Below are 20,294 nucleotides of genomic sequence, written 5' to 3'. Positions count from 1 at the left end.
GGAGAAAAGAGATTCGCAATTCATTCCTATGCTTATGGACAGATGATGACCGACTCATTTAAGGAACAGTTTACTGATGCGATGATATGCTCTGATTCTACGCACATCATTTTAATGTTGCATGCTTAAATTATCATAGAGAAATATACATTCTTGATTAAAATGTCAAAGACCACCAGATTCAGCATACCTACTTTCAACAAGGTCATCAACTAGTGAAGAAACATATTAGTTCGAATCGGCTGCAAAGGAAAAGGCGAAACACAGATATTGAGTTGCAACAAGGGGGAGAACATTGCTCAAGATGGCTTTGTAGTTGATGTCATCTTTCTGCTGCATAATGGGCCAGCTTCAGTCTTACCTCCTCCAGTTCAACATCTTCCATGTCATCATTGCTTGACCATGAAGATAAGCAGAAATCAACAACATCAATACCAGTGTTTATTGGAGAAAAAGCATCAGCATTGGTAAGTTGTCCAAACTTAATAATGTTTCCTAGATTTGCAGAAGATGGCTCCTCTGCAAATTTAAGTAGGATGTCCTTCATAGCAGTCGACCAGATAGGCCTAGCCATCTTCAAGAAACAGCACAAAGTTGTAATAGCAAGCTTGACAGTGCCAATGTCAGATTCATCTTTCCCGCCTCTTCCGTGGAAATCTGAACCTCCAAGTTTCAGAAGTCCATACTTCTCGGCTAATTCACTAAAGCCTGTACAAATAAATAATATAATGTAGCTTAAAATATCATAATGAGTAATGACCAAAATACCCTTTCAATAGAAGGACCAACATATGCAACAAATAAAATTTTAGCGCATGACAGGACTACCGGAGTCCTCTGTTCGATTTCAAGTCATAGTGCATAAAGTGTAAGTGTGTAGCACACATACCATCAACCTTTCCATCACTTCTGTAGACCTCCATACCATTAAGGCCAGAACCTTTTAAAGACCTGATTACTGCATCCGGGTTCTTCAATGACCAAGGATGAGCAAGTGCAGATATACCCCCAGTACGACTAATTAACTGCACAACAGTCTCAGCAAATGGTTCACTTCCTCTGCAAAAAACACAGGCCCTATTATTAACACAAAGATCTTTCTCACCATAGGAAATGCTTATTTGGGATAAGTGTTAACCTGGCATATGCAGGGCCATCATCACCAAGATACTTGTTGAACGCTTGCCTTACATTCTCTACATAACCTGCTTCAACCATAGCCCTTGCTACATGCAATCGACCAGGTGCCACTCCCTCACCAGCAATTTTAGTTATATGCTCCCACTTTATCGGCACCTTGAGTCTATTTAGCTTTGCCAGCATATTCTTTGCACGTAAGTATCTCCCATCTCTGATGTTCAATAGCATGCTGTACAACTCATCATATCTTGATGGACCGCATGTACCATAGTATGCAAGGATATGAACAGGCTCACCAGCACCGGCAACTTCCCTTATAGAAAATGAAATTCATAATATAATGAATCATCATATGAAATATCCCTAGTCATAATACAACTGCTTAAATGTTGTTTACAGTATCATTTTATTAGACAGGCAATGGGGCATTAAAAAAATATTGCAGATCTATTTATGAGAGTCCGCAACGATAGGATGCTTGATTCATTAAGCTGCATGCTATTGATGATTTTTATTCAAAACACAATACAAAAAGCTCTCTTCTCTAAAAGCTAAAGGGCACTTACCTTGGATTATACAGCGCACTGATTTCAACTCCAGGAATTATTCTAATGCCGAACTTGGAAGCTGCTGAAACAGCTTCTGGTATGCCAGCCATAGTGTCGTGATCTGTTAGGGCAAGAGCTTTCACCTACACCACAAACATATATAGTTTAGTCACTCCAAGATTTGCAATATGTGCCCATCAATATATAACTTTTAAACAGCACGCAACCATACCGAAACTTTAGGAGGTAGGTTATGGTATATAATCCATAAAACATTTCAAGGGGAAACAGGCACTAGTGCATCTCAAATCATTTTTTTCAGCAGCAATTAGCTAAGCAATACACCGTCTGAACTAACCAATGCGTGTCAGAAGATGACAGCTTCATTCAAATTTAAACAAACCGATCATCAGAGGGGAGTTGAAACATCCAAGGAAACTGCTTCCCTGTTAGATAATGTAGTCACCAGTGCAGCACTTTCATCCAGATACTAAGACGGGGAACAGCTACGCACACGGCACACTGGCAGGTACAACAAACGCAATGCTCGGATAAGCTCCACAGCTAAAGACGATGAGGCCATCGAAGTCGAATTCCACAAAGCACAGTACAACGCCGCCGAACAAACGTCACAAGCATTTCCTCAAACACCTAGCGGGCAAACGGACTAGAGGCCATTAAGGATTCATTAACTTACCCCGTTGCGGTGGGCGCGCTCGACGAGCGCGGTGGGGGAGAGGAAGCCGTCGCTGTGGTTTGAGTGGGAGTGAAGCTCAAACAGCACGTCGCCGCCACCGCCGCCGCGCGCAGCCTGAGCCGGCAGGAAGTCGTCAGTGTCAGCATCGGCCGCCGAGGGTTCCGGGGGCGCGAGGTGCGCCCAGGCGCGGACGTAGTCTAGGGCCTGGGCCTGGTCGGCGCTGGTCTTGGCCTTCTTCTTGCTCCTGCACGGCTTCGATTTCTTCTTGCTTCCCATGTCGGGATTTCAGGAGGGAGCGAGATGCGGTGCCTCCGGTCGCGGAGGAGGTTCGGGACCGGGGATGGAGGGATTCCAAGCCTTTGAGATGTGTGGAAGGAGGTTTTGTTTTCTTATTTGGAATTTTATGAGATTAAATTTTTAATGGTACGACTCCCTCTGTCCAGTCATTTTATTTTTTAATTGCATAATTTATGCTATGCTAACGACCTACAATTTGAAACGAAGGGTAGCTGTTTTTTAAAATTGTTCTCATAAGTATATTGTAGATTGATTGTTTTCATGATCCACATGATGTACTTGAGCAAATTTCACGTGCTATACAACAACTTATCAGGTGGGTGTAAATTAATCCAATAACTTATAAAATATTTATTTTAGTACAATATTCATTTTAGTACAATAACTTGATAGTTTGGTGTAAACTGTGGGGGAGTTCCCCAGGGCACTGCATTTATAAGATTTAAAAACTGTACAAAGAGAAATTGTACAAAGAGAATAGTTTGGTGTAGGTCTAATTACTTGTGAAATGCTCAATTTTATACGATACCTTTGTAAATCGGCGCAATTTTTTCCTTGTAAAGCACGGCGCTTGCGGCTGCATCCACGTGCTGACATGCGCAGGATTCTTTTATACGCCATTAACCTCTTTCTTCTTTTCGGACGGGCATTAATCTCTTGCTTCTTCTCTTAAATGAACATTAATCTCTTGCTCTTGGTTCGTGATATGGAAATGTCTAAGCTGTTCTACAAAACACATGGTCCTCGATGATGACCCAACACCACGGTACTGCGTTTTTCGTGCACTATTGAAATTTGCATCGTAGCTCATCTGCTCATGTCTGGACTCTGCTACTTCGTGATGCCTAACTGAGGCCATAGCACGACCTCTGAGTCTCAGTTATTAACAGCACACGAAGATGCCTGACTAAACGAAATGGTGATATTAATAGCACAAGGATGCAAACGATCTGATAAACGAATGGGCTAAAATTGCTGGAACAAGTCATCATCAGAGGAGGAGCAGCAAGGACAGGCCTATTATTGGCAAAGACATCTCGACAGGCTAAAAAACTGACCAACTGAAGCACCCAAAGTTTAGCCTCCCGAAAATCTGTTCTTGTCTATAAATTCAGAGCTCGAGACACACGCCTGCACCATTCTTTCCATCGAAAGTTCTGGTCTCTCTCATTTTGCCGATACAATGGCGATGACGAACGCCAGAGCGCTGTGCCTCTCCGTCGCGATCGTCTTCTCCGTGCTCTCCCTCGCCGCCGGCGAGGGATCCAAGGAGGCGGACAAGATCGCGGCGCTGCCCGGCCAGCCCAAGGATGCGGTCCTGCAGCAATACTCCGGCTACGTCAACCTCGGTGATAAGTACGGGAAGTCGCTCTTCTACTACTTCGTGGAGGCCACCGCTGATCCGGCTACAAAACCGCTGGTTCTCTGGCTCAATGGAGGTAATGTTTTTTTTCCATGTGTTCTCAATCTTTACGGTCGTCAGAAAAATTCCCTTACAGATCAGAAGATGTGACCTGAAATAAAAAATGATATAGTCTCGAGGGTAATATTGTCCATTCATATGAATGCAATGTCCTGCTTCCTTTAAAAAAAAATTAAATCAATGCATTGATTTTGTTATTCACACAGCTACAGATTCACCTCGAGTATGGATGATCGTCGCCCTGGTTGGTTTATCGCTGACATGCGCTGATATGATGCTCAACTGATACTACTGGAACACTCCTCTCTTGTGCAGGGCCTGGCTGCTCGTCTTTTGGAATCGGAGCGCTCCAGGAAATCGGCCCGTTCCGTGTCGACACGGATGGCAAGACCCTCTGCAAACACAAGTACACCTGGAACTCAGGTCAGGCTTTACCGAAACTACTACTAGACTGCATTGCAATTCCGGTTACGAGCTAAATAAAACCAATGCAGTGGTGAACATCCTGTACCTGGAGAGCCCCGTGGGCGTGGGCTTCTCGTACGCCGCCGACACGGAGGTGTACAAGGCGATGGGCGACAACATGACGGCGAGCGACTCGCTCCAGTTCCTGCTCAAGTGGCTGGACCGGTTCCCCGAGTACAAGAACCGCGACTTCTTCATCGTCGGCGAGAGCTACGCCGGCCACTACGTCCCCGAGCTCGCCACAGCCATCCAGGTCGCCAAGATCACCCGCCCCGCCGAGGTCCCCATCAACCTCAAAGGAATCGCCGTAAGTGCCTGAGATGTCAGTGTGGAACGCGACGGGCATGTTTGCGTGATCCTGTCCGTATGGCTCACTACTAGCACGACCCTGCAGCTGGGGAACGCGATCCTGGAGTTCGCGGCGGAGCAGGCCGCGCTGTACGAGTACCTGTGGCAGCACGCGTTCATTTCGGACTCGGGGCACAACATGATCGCCCAGAACTGCAAGAATATCGACGACAACTCGCCGCTCTGCTCAGGGGCCAAGGACACGGCATACGGCCAGATCGGCAACGTCGACGTCTACAACGTCTACGCCGCGACCTGCCATGATAAGAAAGCCAAGGCAACAGGGTCCAACTGCATGGTACGTGTCCGATCCAACTGCATGGTAACTGCATGAGGAGCTAGCAAGTTCTCACGGGCAGCTCTCGATCGATGTACATGTTTGATGCAGGACTTGGCTGATCCTTGCGCCCAGTACTACGTGGAAGCGTACCTGAACCAGCCGGAGGTGCAGAAGGTCATCCGTGCCAACACAGGGCTGAAGTACAATTGGACTAGATGCAGGTACGGCTACCTCGTTGTTCGTTCATTGCAGAGTAGAATGCCTCGTGTTGGCACGAGCAAAACTGAACTTTGTGGTGGATGGATGGAACAGGAGCACGACCTACAACCTGTACAAATTCGGGGTTTCGCCCTCCACTTCGATGCTGCCGTACGTCAAGGCCCTCGCCAACAGCGGCATCCGCGTCTGGGTCTTCAGGTTGGCCGATGCCTGATGCCCTGTCTGTCCATGCTTGTTCAGTTGTTCGTAGCGTTACACGCACCATCAGATAGTAGTAGAAGAAGATAGCTAACAAATGCCACGATCATTCGTGACGCAGCGGCGACCTGGACGCGATGGTCCCCGTGACCGCGACGAAGAAGTCCATGCAGAAGCTCGGGCTCCCCGTCACCGCCGACTGGCGCCCCTGGTCCACCGACGGCCGGGAGGTAAGCATTCCGCTCTGCTCTTGTGATACTCTACTCCTCCTGGGCTCTAGAACGTGATGGCCGACGACCTACGGGTCGATGCAGGTCGGCGGGTACGTGATCGAGTACAAGGGCGTGACGTTCGTGACGGTGCGCGGGTCCGGGCACATGGTGCCGATCGACCAGCCGGACCGCGTGCTCGTGCTCTTCAAGTCCTTCCTCGAGGGGAAGGAGCTCCCCAAGGCCGCGCCCATGGTCGACTGAGAAGTGACAACCGGCATGCGAGCGAGCCACCGGCGGCAGGCCGGCCTTCTCCGATCAAGAAGCCACGGTGGTGGCCGCGTGGGACAAGACAAGGTCCGATGTTCGCTCCCAGTGGTGCTGCGCTCGCGTCCGTCCGTCCTCTTTAACTATTAACTGCCGGGTTGTACTGTCCAAAGCTGTATGAAATGTACCGTGTACAATGTTTCCATGGTGTCAAAGAATTGTCCGACGTCTCCTTTCAGGGAAAATGAAATTTTGTCTGGAATGTCTCGGCAGCCATCGGTCAGTGACAACGTATGTTAAATTTATCTGGAAAAACCTGTTCTATGACAGAAACACTAATAGCCAAAATAATCCAATATTTCAGCCTTATTAGTTAAGTGAACAAAACAGGTGAATAGTACTAAAACATTTCCGGTACTCCTTTATTCCGTTTTTTTTTCATTTTTAGGTTTTAAAAACAAGATTTTCTTTGATCTCTGACCGGTTCTTCTTCCTCTAAATGGGTGCAGCAAATTGGGATCATTTAGTTTTAATAGTTTTAAATATAATACATTGGTTTAAGACTACTGGGATTGGATTGCTGATGTAGTGATGTAGTGTGGTATCAAATATTTGAGAAACAAAAGTTGTATCTGAACATCAAGCGCACTGTAAGAGTTATTTCCACGTACCAATATAATGACCTTCTATTAACATGGCAATCTTAGATGTAATGATATGGTAACAAATATTTGGATTAGCCTTTGGAAAAAAGAAAATTGACTGATGTCTCTAGCATAAGAACACCAGCATGGCGGGATTCATCATTGACCCAGCCTTTAATCAGCGAAAGTATTTGAGATGGGCTAGTCAATATGGGGCCATGTACATACAGGCTCTTGTTAATCTATCATCTATGTAATTCGGTGCCAATATTAATGTTTTGACCCCAAATGAGACTTAACTTTGGCCTAGGTAACATATTGGAATATGGTGGCCTAGTTCATTTTTCCTCTTTGCTTCTATTTCCTTCTTATTTTGTCATAGTCATACTTTTTAGGTGTTATAATTTTATTCTCAGTGGTCAAAATTTATTCCATTTGTAATAATTCTTTATTTTTTGCAAGTACATATTTAATTTTCTAATGTATTTATATAAATAATATTTTCCCATTAATCTATATTATTAGTTGCAATTTGTAATGAAAATTTTTCACATGAACAAACTTTTCTGTTCCAGTAAATAATTGTTGCCAAATATGAAAAAACAATACATAAAATAGAAGACACCAATGTTTGAAATCCAATGTTTGAAATTGAAGCCCCAGTGCCCCACTAATATAGAATATTTTAACAATCTGTCTAAGAGATGGGTGTTTTTGAAAAGAAAAAAAAGGAGGTAGGGGACGGTCGACGGGTGCGTTGGTTCCAACCAGTCGGCTCTAACAGCTCTCTATGACATGCAGCTTATATGTTCAAGAAAACTAGATCTTAACACTCGCGTACTTAGTCCGAGTTTGCTACGTGAACAAGTAATGTAGAATTGGCTTCTTGTTCTCTAATTTCCTGAATCGACTGGTGCAGTGTGCGATGAAATTAGGGTGTGTTTAGATCCTCGGGCTAAAGTTTAGCCCTCGTCATATCGAATGTTCAGATGTTAATTAGAAGAAATAAAATGTAAGCTAATTATAAAACTAATTACAGAAGCTCTGGGCTAATTCGCGAGATGAATCTATAAAACCTAGTTGATCTATTATTAGTAAATGGTTACTGTAGCACCATATTATCAAATCATGGACTAATTAGGCTTAATAGATTCGTCTCGCGAATTAGTCTCCATCTATGCAATTAGTTTTGTAATTAACTTATATTTAATACTCTTAACTAGTAAGCTAAAGTATAGCCGTAAGTATCAAACATGCCTTATTCACGTTTCTAATCTCGCCACGCCATGTGCCCATGTCATCGCTAAGACGAGATCGGCGAAGCGTCTCAAAAGAAACGGAGAAAAGATCAGTTATTGCCAAACGGCCTAGAAGGGCAGGAGGCAAAGCAAGCAGCAAATTTCCTGTATGCAATCCAAAATTTAACACATCCATTCTATGCTATCCAAATTATACTCATTCCTTCAGTGATCTCACCGGCGCTGATGTGGACCCCGCGTGTCAGTGGGAGGGAACAAATCCTTTACGTTTTCCCCTTCCCTTCCGATGGTCAATGGACGCCGCCGTAGATTCTGCTAGCGGGGGCGGCGCTACCCTGCCCAGGTCCAGAGCGCGGCACGCGGATCCCGACCGCCGCCAATGGGGCGGCGCACAGCCTCACGACGGAGGGAGAGGCGACGCGCGGCACGCGGATCCCGACCGCCGCAGATGGGGCGGCGCACGGCCTCGCGACGGAGGGAGAGGCGCCACGCGGCCTCGCGGCAGGCGAGGGCGACGTTCGGCCCCACGACGGCGCCGCCGGTGCAACCCGCCCCGCTCCTGGGCGAGGGGCGCGGCTCGTGACCGCAGAAGCGCGTTCGCACGACAGCGCGGCGGTGGCGGAGTACTCGCGCGGCCCCGCGACGCCGCCGCCGACGCTCCCTGCCTTGCCCAGCGGCGCGGGACGCAGCTCACGACCGTGGTAGCGTGGTGCCGCGGCAGCGCGGTGGGCGGTGGCGCCGCATGGCTTCCCTGCATGGTTTCCTGTCTCCACCTCCGCCGAACGAGGCTGCCGATTCTCCTCCCGACCTTCATCAACAGGCCCTCGCCCTTAGATTGATGCCCGCTGGCCTCGTCTGCTCGAGTTTGGAGAGAAGCAACTCGGCTAGGAGCCTAGGACTGGGAAGAAGCTCGGTGGGTAGCCGCTATGGAGGACGACGACCTCGGCTGCTGCGCCAAGTGTTCCATCGACGTCCTGCACATTGGCGTTGACCGGCTTTGAGAAGAGCAAGCGGACGGCGTTTGGGAGTTAGCTGACGGAACGTAACAGAATGGGACCTGGGATGAAAAATCTAAGGTAGTGATTGGATCTTTAGCCCGATTTAAAATTCATATCACATCGAATATTCGGAGGCTAATTAAGAGAGCTAAATATAAGTTAATTATAAAATTAATTACACAGATGGAGGTTAATTCCCGAAAAAAATCTATTAAACCTAATTAATCTATCATTAGCACATATTTACTGTAGCACCATATTGTCAAGGCTAGTTAGGTTTAATAGATTCATCTTCTAAATTAACCTCCATCTGTGCAATTGATTTTGTAATTAGTATTATATTTAATACTCCTAATTAGTATCTAAACATTCGATGTGATAAAAATTTTAGAAGCTTCTAAGAAACAAATGGACCTAAATTCAACGGTAACGAAGGGACGATTATAATTTGGATGGTACAGGAAGCATGAGTTAAATTTTGGATGACATATAGGGAATTTTCTCCAAAGCAATTCCTCGAGCAGGCGGCAGGGCAATGCAAAGATAGCCTGCGCCTTGCGCTAGCGGCCCAGAGTGGCAGCGCCCGGCAGGGAAAGTGGTGTACGCCCGACGCAGCTATGAGTGGGAGCCTGGTGGCGTCAGCCGTCAGAAAAGCACACAGGAAAGGATCCAGCAATGAACGATGGCATCATGCATCCGGCATCCGGGGTCCCAGCCATGTCTATCTCCTTTTTCACATAAGCTAGGGCCTACACTAGCACACTACACTGTCCTCCATAACTGTTCTCAGCACAGCTGCATGCCGATCGCTGACTACTCAACACGAAATGAATCCGACACTGATAAAACCGGCCACCAGCAGGTCTAGAGACTTTCACTAGTCCTACCCCGAAACTTAACAGGTAACAGCTGCTGAGCTGCATCCATGCCCTGAACATTTTACAGATCTAAATATACTCAACACTCTAGGGTTCGATCAAGTTTTTGCGTCACACTGGTTACCGGTAGAGGTTTACTTCTGCGGCGGCGGCTGCTTCTTCCTGCCGGGGATGCACCTTCCCCGGATCCCACCGTCGCCTTCCATCTGCTCATCCGTTCCATCCTCACCGACCGCACCAACGCCGAGCCTAGAACTCCTGAAAAACAAAACAGGTAAAAAATGATTCATCGAGTTGGATCCCGAATTTGTACGATATACGCTAGGTACAGTAGCTAGATGCTTCATACAAACGCCAAACACTACGTGTTCTACAGGGCTAGCTCTACCTCGTCAGTCAGTCAGTGTGTAGCTCTGCAGCGACTGACTGACTGAGAGCTACTATACTACTACGGCCTACGGGGCTACGCTGGCACAGTGCACAAAGTACGGTAGCCAATGTACAAACCCGTAAACCACACCCCCCGAACAGTGAACATGGCCCGTGCCATGCCTTCATGCATGCAAAAGTCCACAGTCGACACTGAACGACGACGGGGCAGCATGCAGCCAGCGGCACCATCGAACCGAGACTACTCATCCGCTGCTTCAGCGAAACAGGACACTGTACGCCACTACTTCACTGCAGTGTCATCATTCTCTGCTAACAACATTCGCCTCTGTTTTACTTCCCTCCGCCCCTTTTTATCCTTCGTTTCCACCTCCTGTCCGTCCGTCCCCTTTTAACCGTCCCTCTTAAACAATAGTAATATTCATGATACATAATTAGTATGGTTAGATAGATTGTATTTTCATAATAAATTTATTTAAAAATATAAATGTTGCTAATATTTTCTACAAATGCAGTCAAGCTTTAAAAAGTTTGAGGCTTCTCACATCAACAAAGGGAGTACTGCTCACTTGTTGACCTCTATGTTCTGTCATGGCTAAACTCCAAGCTCCCCCATTTAGTCCGAACATGCCATGCTACACCTACGTCTCTACATGTGTACGAGACCTAGGAGTGATTGAGTGAGCTCTTTGGCTTGACACATGACCACACGACACGACTGCGACTTATGTAGGCACAAGTTAACGTACGTTTAATCCTGTCGTGGCATTGTCACCGAACGTAACGACAAAACCTAAAATGGCGTAGAGATAACGAAGAGCAGACGGTTATTACCTCTCCTCGTTGTACGAGTTGGATCGCTTGAGCGACGACGCCGGCAGCGGCGTGCCCCGGCCGCCGGAGCCCTCCACGATGCTGCCGCTGAAGTACTCCTTGTCGTCCACGGCAAGGTGCCCGAACCGGCGGCCCAGGTCGGCGCCCGCCGCCGCGTCCTCGTCCTCCTCGTCGGCGCCCGCGCGGGCCGAGAGCCGGCTCACGAGCCCACAGCTCCGCCTCGGCTCGGCGCGGCACTTGCCCGAGCCGCCTCCTGCGGCCCCCACCGTCGACCCGCACGCGATCAGCTGCCGGAGCATGGAGCCGGGGCGGTTCGGCTCGAGCTCCAGGTCCGCCCGCCCCGGCTGCAGCTGGGGCGCCGGCGGCTTGTCCGAGGAGGTCGAGGACGGCGGGGAGGTCTCCTCGACGGGCAGCTCCACGGGGCGGCTCCGGTTGGTGCGAGCCGAGACGACGACGGGCTTGTCGGCCCGAGCGAGCCGAGCCCCCGCGTGAGGGCCGGCCCGGCGGTGGTGGTAGGAGTAGCCGAGCTCGTCATCCTCCGGATCCTCTGCGGCGTCGTCTCGGTAGCTGTCCACGTACTGCTGCTTGTGACTGTGGGGCAGCGCCATGGTCTTCGTCGGAGACCTGTCCGTCACGCGGAGGTGCTGCAACCGATCTGCAACTGCAAGATTCAGTCGTTCAGAGAAGTTGTCAGCAAGGGAGGAAAAACAGGGTTAAAAAATTAAATGATCTGGCACGACAGGTGGCTATTAAATTCAGATGATGGGTGCGGCCGATGGAAGTCAAGTGCTGGGTACGGGGGTTCACATCACAAGTCTTCGCGAATTACGAGGTGGCGCAGGAAGGCAACGTGCACGGTAGTAGAAAGGCTGCGCTCGCATTTACCATCTCCCATGGTCCAACCAGGTTGACGATGAGAGCAGGGCGGAACAAAGAAAAAATGGGGCAGTACAGAACAGCTGCCTAATTTGTACTGCCCGTTAATTTGCATTATTCACAGCAGTAATTATCAAAGACAGCGTGTTAATCCCCTTGCATTATCCATGTATACTCTATAGTATGCTTCAGCCTTTGTATGCATGCAAGCAATGGCCCATGGCCATTTTCAGCATGGGCAACGCTACTACGTATCTTGGATGAGACAGAACAAATGGTGGAGAAGTGCATGCAGAGCAAGGAGATGATGGTAATGATAAGTACCGGAAGAGCAGCCAGGGAAGATCTCGGAGCCCTTGAGCACGTACTCGACGCCGTCCGACGGGTAGATCACGTCGTTCTCCGACAGGTCGTTCCACACGTACCCGTTCTTGTAGTTCCTGAAGCACCTCACACAAATGCACAGCAACCATTTGTAAGATGTAGTGTTCTCTAGAGTACAATGCTGAGTGGAAACACAAGCAGAAACCAGTAGGGTCGATGTGTACCTCTTGCAAGACCACGAGAAGAGGGCCGGCATGCCTTTGCCCCGCAGCAGCGTGAGCCTGTCCATCACATCTTCACAGCCACAAGAACAAAAAGAAGAAGAAAACAGCGTCAGCGTGTCGACGAGCAAGTAGCGGTTGTCCACCCCACGCGAAGAGGATGGAGACGAAGCAGTGAGTACCTTTGAGGCGGAGCGGCTGGTGCGGGTGCTGCGCGATCTCCATGAAGTGCGGGTGCTCCAGCTGCCCGTTCCTGCAGAGGTAGTAGATGATCTGAACCTTCCTCATGGGCCTCGCCGGCGCCGGCCTCGCCGCCGACGCGTACGTCGGCCTGCCCCGCTCCGGGCTCGCCTCCGCCCTCCCCAGCAGCCTCCGCCCTTCCGCTCCGGCCGCCTCCATTACTCCCTCCAGGCCAAGCTAAGCGAGTGAGTGTCCACACGTACCGAACCAGCAGACACAAAACTCGCAGATTCTTCCACACAGCCCGCGGCTTTGGCTGCAGGGACGGTGACTTTGGACTTGGTGGCTAGTGGGCCTTTGCCCCGCAGGTTCTACGAGGCTTTAGGCTTTCGAGAGGAGAGCAGAGTAGGAGACGACGAGTGGAGTGGGAATGGAGCGTCAGCCGAGTACCGAGAGCCCATGCTCCCCTCTCCTCTAGACGCACGAGCACTTTTATACGTCGCGTCGCGCGCTTTGCGGATTTCGAAAGAACCAACTACCCACCCACCCGGCCGCTGCGTGAGCTCGCCGAAACTTTTTGCGGAACGAACAGCACTCGCTTTTACCGTGCCGGGCACTTGAACAGTTGAATTGGTGGTAGGACGTGCGAGGCTGCGAGCGCACGGCGGCGACCTGGAACTTGGAAGCAGAGGAAAGAGGAGCTCGAGCTCGGGCCGGGCGGGGCATGCAGAGGGCGTCATCAAGCATGTACTGCGGCGCATTGATTGCACCTGCCCCGGATGGCGCAGTCGCGCAGCGCTGCCGCGGGCGGGGCGGGGCCGGGGCCGGCCGGCCGTGATGTGGACTTCTGCTGCGGGGGGGAGGAGACAGGGGAGGGGGACCCCGCGTGGCCCCTCGCTGCCCGCGCCTTTCCTGGCCGCGTCGCCTGTTCCGCACGCACTTCGGCCGGCGCGGGCCGGGCGGACCAGGGGCCTCGCCGGTTGCCGTGCTTTTGGTTTGCGGTTGCATTGCGTGTAGGTGCGCAGGACACGGTTAGGAAGCGTCTTGTGCGATGGACTAGTGCAGTGCAGTGCAGTGTTGTAGGGCTCGTGAGGGATCGCAGCTTTTGGAAACCAGCCAGGGCAGCGCAGTGCGAGCGCGCCTGCTCCGGTCTGATTTGATGGGATGGGAATTGGCAGGCTTGGAATTGGACGAACGGGGGCCGCCACTAACCCTTCGTGCTTTTGGTGGATCGGTGCCAGTCTTTCAAACTGTTTGACCGATCTCCAAGCGTCTATGGCCAGCGAGGTAGACTTGTTGCCAGTAAAATCCAAATGCTCCGTGCCGGGATTCAAATCGTGAAGGGCCCTCGGAACTGAACTATCACGAGCTCTAGTAGTTCTCACTCTTCCAGGTCAGTGCATGCTAGCTCTGATAAGACAAAAGGGAGTTACAAGGCAGCGACCAAAATCGGCTGAGTTTATGAAGATCAGAAGATGCACGCCCATGTCCTCCCAGGCTCCCACTGACCATAATTCATCAATGATCCAATGGCCCATCGAAGACTTTTATTTACAAAAAAAGAAGAAGAAGGCCCGTCAAGAACAAATAGTGCTATACTGTTGCCTGGTGGAACATTGATAGAAGTCTTTGGCTCATAAATTTTTCAGTATTTCGCCAGGCATGCATTGAAGAAATTTTGCTGCGTGTGTCTGCATGCCCGCATGCTGCAATGGCTATGCTTCTTCGCTAGACTTTTTGAAAGTGCCATGGCCAGCTAGCAGAGCCGCCCTATGTCAAATTAATTTACATGCAACCAGGCTCTGAAGCAGCTAGGGGAAAAAAAATTGATAGTAGTAAATCCCATCTGCTCTTGATATAAATTCATGGGGTGCAATATAGTATGGAAGTTACTTTACACTGCAGGGCATTGCATGACCGCTCTGTTGGGAAAAAAAACTTAATTTAGTTACCAGCACTTAAATCCCCTGAGGAGGATCCTGCTGCTCTGCAGCATTGAGCTTCTGTTTCCTCGTGAGGAGGAGAAGCTAGAAGCTGTGCTTGGTGTAGTATACCGTAGCTATCCATTTGCTTCCTTTTCATTTTTCGTGATATTTGGTTCCCATCAACATAGAGCCTTCTTGGATTATGCCATATTGCCATGCAACATTCTATTCCCTATAGCAAAAAGTGGCTGCACGGCGCAATGGCAAGAAGGGTGATAGATCACGCCAAAATGCATAGTTGAAGCAGAATGCATGCCTGGGTTGGTTGGGCATGGACAAGCAGAAGGAAATCATGGCCGCCGGTGCATCAATAATGTTAAGCGCATATAGGTACAGTCCACAAAGAAGGAAACAGCGCGCAAGAGGATGAGCGGATTGCCTATTTGCCTTTGACTAAGAGCAAACTATCCATTTATCCTCTCTTTGGCAAAAAGATTCCTCTCCATATTGAGTTGCTCATTCCAACAGACTATCCATTTCTCACTCTCTAAATTCTAATAGCTAGTTTCCTCTCTGAAAATATATATTCTCCATCCACTCTAAGAGCCTCTCCATTTCACACTACAATAGACTCTCCATTTTAGGCATGGGACCAACATTTGATAAGGCAAACCTACTTGCCAAGTTTGGAGAGTCTGTGTGAGTATTTGGCAAGCCAGATGGGATAGCCATCCGGATAGCAACTCTGTTGAAGCAAACTTTTGCAACAGACTTACCAAATTTTAGCTTGGAGAGTGGGATAACATTCTCTTGGAGATGCTCTAAAGCCGGCCGCAGCGTGCTAGTGATGCCAAAAAAAATCGGAACCCACGAAGGAAAAATAAGCATCACGCCCAAGTGCTGTAGCATGTGAAAAAACCAGCACCGATACTATCTTAAAGGTATAGGTATGGGACAAACACAGAATAAAACAAACACTCTTCTTCCCAACCATCAGTTTCCTTCGCACGAGGAGAAGTCTCGTGACCCTGAAATCCCCTCCGCCTCCTCCCTTTTACGTTTCTTCCTAAGCTCCCCAACTCAAATCCCCATCTCGATCTCGATCTCGATCTCCCAAGGCAATATTACTAAAGTTCTTACTGCACAGATTGTTTGGATGTCTAGAGATAGGAGAATTAATACGTAGATGGATGAAGCAAAGCACCTTGTGCGATATTAATGTAAAGTAAACAAAAAATACTGAAACAATAAAACTTTTGAGTCTTGACATAACAGATAATGACTTGATTGATATTAGATCTAAACCTGGTACAAATTAAATGCTACAGACTGACAATTATAGAGTGCATACATAGCAGTACAAACATTTGAAAGAAAACTAAATTAGTCTAGGCTTGACCCCCTCCAAAGCCTTGAAATATGTGCTCAATCAAGTCTGCTTTAACACGACGATGCATATCTCTATCCCGGATATCTTCTTCTATTTCTAGAGCCCAGGAAAACCCATGAATTGGCCCATATCCATAATTTAATAATGGTGTGGAGTTACCCGCGTCATATTCATACTCATAGTCATCATCGTAGCAAACTATGAAAGTATCCCTTTCATCCTCCACAATCATGTTGTGTAATATAATACATGCTTACATGATCTCAGCAAGTGATTCAACTTGCCACATACGTGCCGGGCTTCGTAGAATGGCAAAGCGACCTTGCAAAACACCAAATGCACGTTCTATATCTTTTCTTGCTCCCTCTTGGCGTTCTGAAAACAACTTGTTTTTGTCACATTGAGGCAAATGGATTGTTTTCACAAATGTTGCCCACTCTGGATAAATACCATCTGCCAGGTAGTATCCCATGTTGTACTCATTGCCATTGACTGTAAATTGAACATTTGGAGCTCTCCCTTGTATGAACAAATGGGATCTATTAAGGACGTTGATGTCATTGTTTGACCCAGCAACACCAAAAAATGCATGCCATATCCAAAAGTCATGTGAAGCAATAGCTTCCAACATGACGGTGGGTTTAGGGTAATCTCCACGTTTATATTGCCCCTTCCATACCGCCGGACAATTTCTCCATTGCCAATGCATGCAATTCACACTTCCCAGCATGCCTGGAAAACCACGAGCTGAGCCTATATGAAGTAACCTTTGGATGTCTTCTCTAGTTGGCTTTTTTAGGTATGTTGGACCCAAATACTCAATCAAACCTCTATAGAAGGTATTCATGCACTCAATTATTGTGGTTTCACTTTCTGTAGCCTTGCCCTCTCCTTCTCAGCTTCTGCCATCTTGTTGTCAGCGTCAGCTTTGGTTTTTTACTTCAGCATTAACAAGTGTAGCTTTAGCCATTTTCTCAGCAGCAATTGCCTTTCTCAATTGGAGTTCATTGAAATGCTGCACATTCTCATTTGAAATGTTGTCTTCTGAATACACTGGTTTGCCTTTGTCTTTCAGCTGAGCTTTGGCTGCATTTCGCCCTTGTGGTCAACACCTCGCAGCAGGATCTGCTTCTTCACTTTCTTGATTTGAAGAAGTATAAGCTCCTTATGAGTCTAGCCTACTTCTCTTATTCACTATTTCCTCAATTGGGTAAGCTTTACTCCACTTGGGTTGATCCTTTACCGCTCGCCACCAGTGCTCAAGTACAAAGGGTCTTTTTTTCTTGCTAACTTTTTTGTATGCTTCATGAGTTCTTTCCATGACTTGTTCATCAGATTCACCACTACCATGCTCTCTTTTTGCCTTGTCATAACATCCATTGAACTTGGTAATAAAAGGGATGGTCTTGTTTCAATAGTTTTTCAACTAATTGGCTGTTCTTCTTTGCTGTTTGGGTGTGTGCAAGTTGTACTCGGCTTCAACATCCTTCCAGTACCTATCTCCTCTTCTGTCAACTGAAAGAACTAGATCATTGGAACACTTCAGCCAAGAACTTGCTAACCAAAGGTTTTCCTCCTTTCCCCAATACACGCGCCCTTTTTTCTTATGGCTTTCTTCAGGGCTGCTCTCACTCTTGTCACTCCAATCTTCTATCTCAACAGGATCTGCAGGTAGTTGATACTCTTGGGATATTGGAGAAACTGAACTGATTGAGTTGGTCTCATCACCTCGTGAATTGCTGCCTCGACTACCATGAAAGAAGGCCATCGATCCAAGTGGAGATGCTTCACCACTGTCATGTAGGATTTGCCCCATATTACCTTGATAAGAACTACCCTGATAGCTGCCTAATGTGGATGGGAAATTTGGGTAGCTTGATTGTGATCCAAAAGGGTTGAAAATGTGTTGGTACTGAGGTCGGAAAATAGGAGGAAATTGTGGAGGTGGATAGTTCATGGGGTATTGGGGTGATGGGAAATGATGTTGTTGACTAATATAATTTTGTGGATTGGAACTTGTGATTGCAAAATTCAACATATTTGTGAAAGAGGAAGAGCTGGTGTTGTCCATGTTTACAAAGGGAGATGAAATTTTTGAATGATGGAGAAGTAGAAATTTGTTTGCTTGTGTGCACCAAATGGAACTTGTATATATAGCCTATTGGCTTAGGTGAAGCAACGGTAAAATGAACGGTTGCATAGGGTAGAGGAGTAACCGTTGTTCAACTGTCACCTGCTTGTACTGTAGAACAATATTTCTCTAATGAGTTAGCACCGACGCAAGTAGATTCTCCACTCTCCATTTTCTCGGCATCACTGAAAGTTAGCATCACCTGTTGTAGTGGTAGGAGTGATGCCCAAATATTCTCTCTCCTCTTTTGGCATCACTCTGGCAACACGTTGTGGAGGGCCTAACTGGGCGCTCGGCGCAGCTCTACGGGCTACGGCTAGTCTTTGATCAGAATGCATGGCAGTAAGGCCTAGTTCTGAGGTGATGAGGTCAGAGTGGGCAACGACCAGTACAACCGCAATAATTGCATTGCCATTTGGTAATTCCATACTAGGTCAAAAGTAAGGGAAGCCTGTAAAAAATAAAAGAACATGGTAAAACTTTGTCAACGCAAAAGTGCCTTTTTGTGTTTTCGTTGAGAAATCGATGGTTAGACAGAATGATTAGGTTAACATTTTGGAAGCAGCAGGTGTCCATGCATAGTTTCATTAGCTTTTGTATCTCAAGATGAGCCAATTTTTTTGTGTGTACATGAATCAGATCAGGTCGATCATGGAACTTCAACCGATTTGAAGATTCAAGCAAGAAACGACAGTGGTGATTGATTGCGTGGCAAAAGGCTAACCAGGCTGCAGCAATACAGGGAGAGCATGTTTGGTTGCTTGACCAAGGCGCTTAGCCTGGCATTGCCAATGCAAAAGGTGCTCCTAAGCTAGGCTTACGTAGTACGCAATTCACGAGCGTTCTCCAATGGCTAGGCTCCGCGAAGCAACATGCTCTGGTTCCCTCACCTCTCCTCAGCTCCACCACCAGCAACGTGAGCCACGACAATGGTAGTGACCCCATCGAGTCAACTCCTCCATGGCCAGATCACTGATTCTGCGAGTGCGGCTGCTTGTCGTGAATCTGAAGGTCCCCACCATCGCTCGCGCACTACTCCGCCACCCCTTCACACACGAGCTCCACGCATCGATTCTCTATTCGGTATCCGCTGCACTTCAGCTTGCCCTCCATGTCCCGCTCTACGACGGCATGCTACACAACAAGCACTCTACAACGATGTTGGAGCTTGATTCGGCCACGCTTGATCTCAAGTCGACAACGCTGGATCTTGGTGGGCCGTGGAGGAAGAGGGAGCAGCAGCAACAGAGCTTGCAGGATGAGCTGGAAGAGATGGCGCCGGATTGATGGCTCGGGCTGTGCTCTCCTTCGTTGCTCGTGCCGGATTGATACGCATCGTCAAACAAATCTGAAGGTGGCGGTAGCAGAAGCGATTTTGGAGCATGCTCGTCCCCATCCCCAATTGCAACAGCAGCGATTGGTGGATGGAAAGAGAGATTAAAAGCTCATCTGATCTTTTCTTTTTATTTTGCTAATGTCTTTCTCCTTGATCGATTAGCCCGGGGTCACTTTCTATATTAGTTCATAGTTTATTTTTCTCTTCACAACTCAGAGAAGATGATGACCTCGAGTCCTCGACAGTGGAGAAGAAGAGAGATGAATGTGATGGTAAGTTCACCTTTAACCAGTGCAAGGTCATTATATCGCACTATGCACTCAAACAAACAGGAGCTTCACAATGCAGGCTATCACAAGCCACCGAATCAAACACAGACAACTTGTATTGATTTAGCATGATGAAAACTACCCTAGCTTAGCAACCAATGCAACCAACCAATCACTACCGACGAGAACAGGTGAGCCGCTGTCAGCTGGTGGGTAGGATAGGCTAGGAGTATTGATTTGTAGCGTCATCAGACAGGACAGCCTATCCTTCAACGCCGTAACATCTCTTGGAATCAAGCCTTTGTGACGATGCTGCACCTCGAGAGGCAAGACTTGAAGAGGCAGGACCGCAGGAGGCATCGCTAATCCAGTGAAACAAACGAAGCGATTGCGACGGAAGGAGCAAGACCCTACAAAGGAAAACGCAGCTACTCCAACTTGCACGGCGGTCCTGGAAACGTCATATCTGTGTTGAACTTGCTCTAGCACTCCACATGCATAGGCTGTGCCGCTGTGGAAACGGTTTAGGAAAGAGACTGGAGGCAGGC

At 48.1% G+C, this 20,294-nt stretch overlaps 3 protein-coding genes across 3 annotated transcripts; 1 reads left to right on the top strand and 2 right to left on the bottom strand.

Annotated features, from left to right (window-relative positions):
- LOC101777166 (5'-3' exoribonuclease) lies at positions 1 to 2,757 on the bottom strand. The gene is made up of 5 exons (XM_004985329.2): positions 2,386 to 2,757; positions 1,707 to 1,831; positions 1,139 to 1,453; positions 890 to 1,059; positions 1 to 708 (listed from the first exon to the last, which is right to left on the bottom strand). The coding sequence occupies exons 1-5, from the start codon at positions 2,659 to 2,661 to the stop codon at positions 323 to 325; spliced, it is 1,272 nt and encodes a 423-aa protein (XP_004985386.1). The 5' UTR covers positions 2,662 to 2,757; the 3' UTR covers positions 1 to 322.
- A 1,108-nt stretch (positions 2,758 to 3,865) lies between these two features.
- LOC101776755 (serine carboxypeptidase II-3) lies at positions 3,866 to 6,363 on the top strand. The gene is made up of 8 exons (XM_004985328.1): positions 3,866 to 4,121; positions 4,421 to 4,528; positions 4,600 to 4,877; positions 4,965 to 5,216; positions 5,307 to 5,419; positions 5,511 to 5,615; positions 5,737 to 5,845; positions 5,930 to 6,363. The coding sequence occupies exons 1-8, from the start codon at positions 3,866 to 3,868 to the stop codon at positions 6,086 to 6,088; spliced, it is 1,380 nt and encodes a 459-aa protein (XP_004985385.1). The 3' UTR covers positions 6,089 to 6,363.
- A 3,295-nt stretch (positions 6,364 to 9,658) lies between these two features.
- Positions 9,659 to 13,361, bottom strand: LOC101776081 (protein UPSTREAM OF FLC). The gene is made up of 5 exons (XM_004985326.2): positions 12,698 to 13,361; positions 12,519 to 12,588; positions 12,295 to 12,410; positions 11,095 to 11,755; positions 9,659 to 10,128 (listed from the first exon to the last, which is right to left on the bottom strand). Exons 1-5 carry the CDS (start codon positions 12,912 to 12,914, stop codon positions 10,005 to 10,007), a joined length of 1,188 nt encoding a protein of 395 aa, XP_004985383.1. The 5' UTR covers positions 12,915 to 13,361; the 3' UTR covers positions 9,659 to 10,004.
- Between the last annotated feature and the right edge of the window lie 6,933 nt (positions 13,362 to 20,294).

This window comes from Setaria italica, chromosome IX (genome assembly GCF_000263155.2).
Source record: "Setaria italica strain Yugu1 chromosome IX, Setaria_italica_v2.0, whole genome shotgun sequence".
Classification (NCBI taxonomy): Eukaryota; Viridiplantae; Streptophyta; class Magnoliopsida; order Poales; family Poaceae; genus Setaria; species Setaria italica.
Note: the sequence above shows the minus strand (reverse complement) of the source record. Positions and strands in the feature narration are given on the sequence as shown.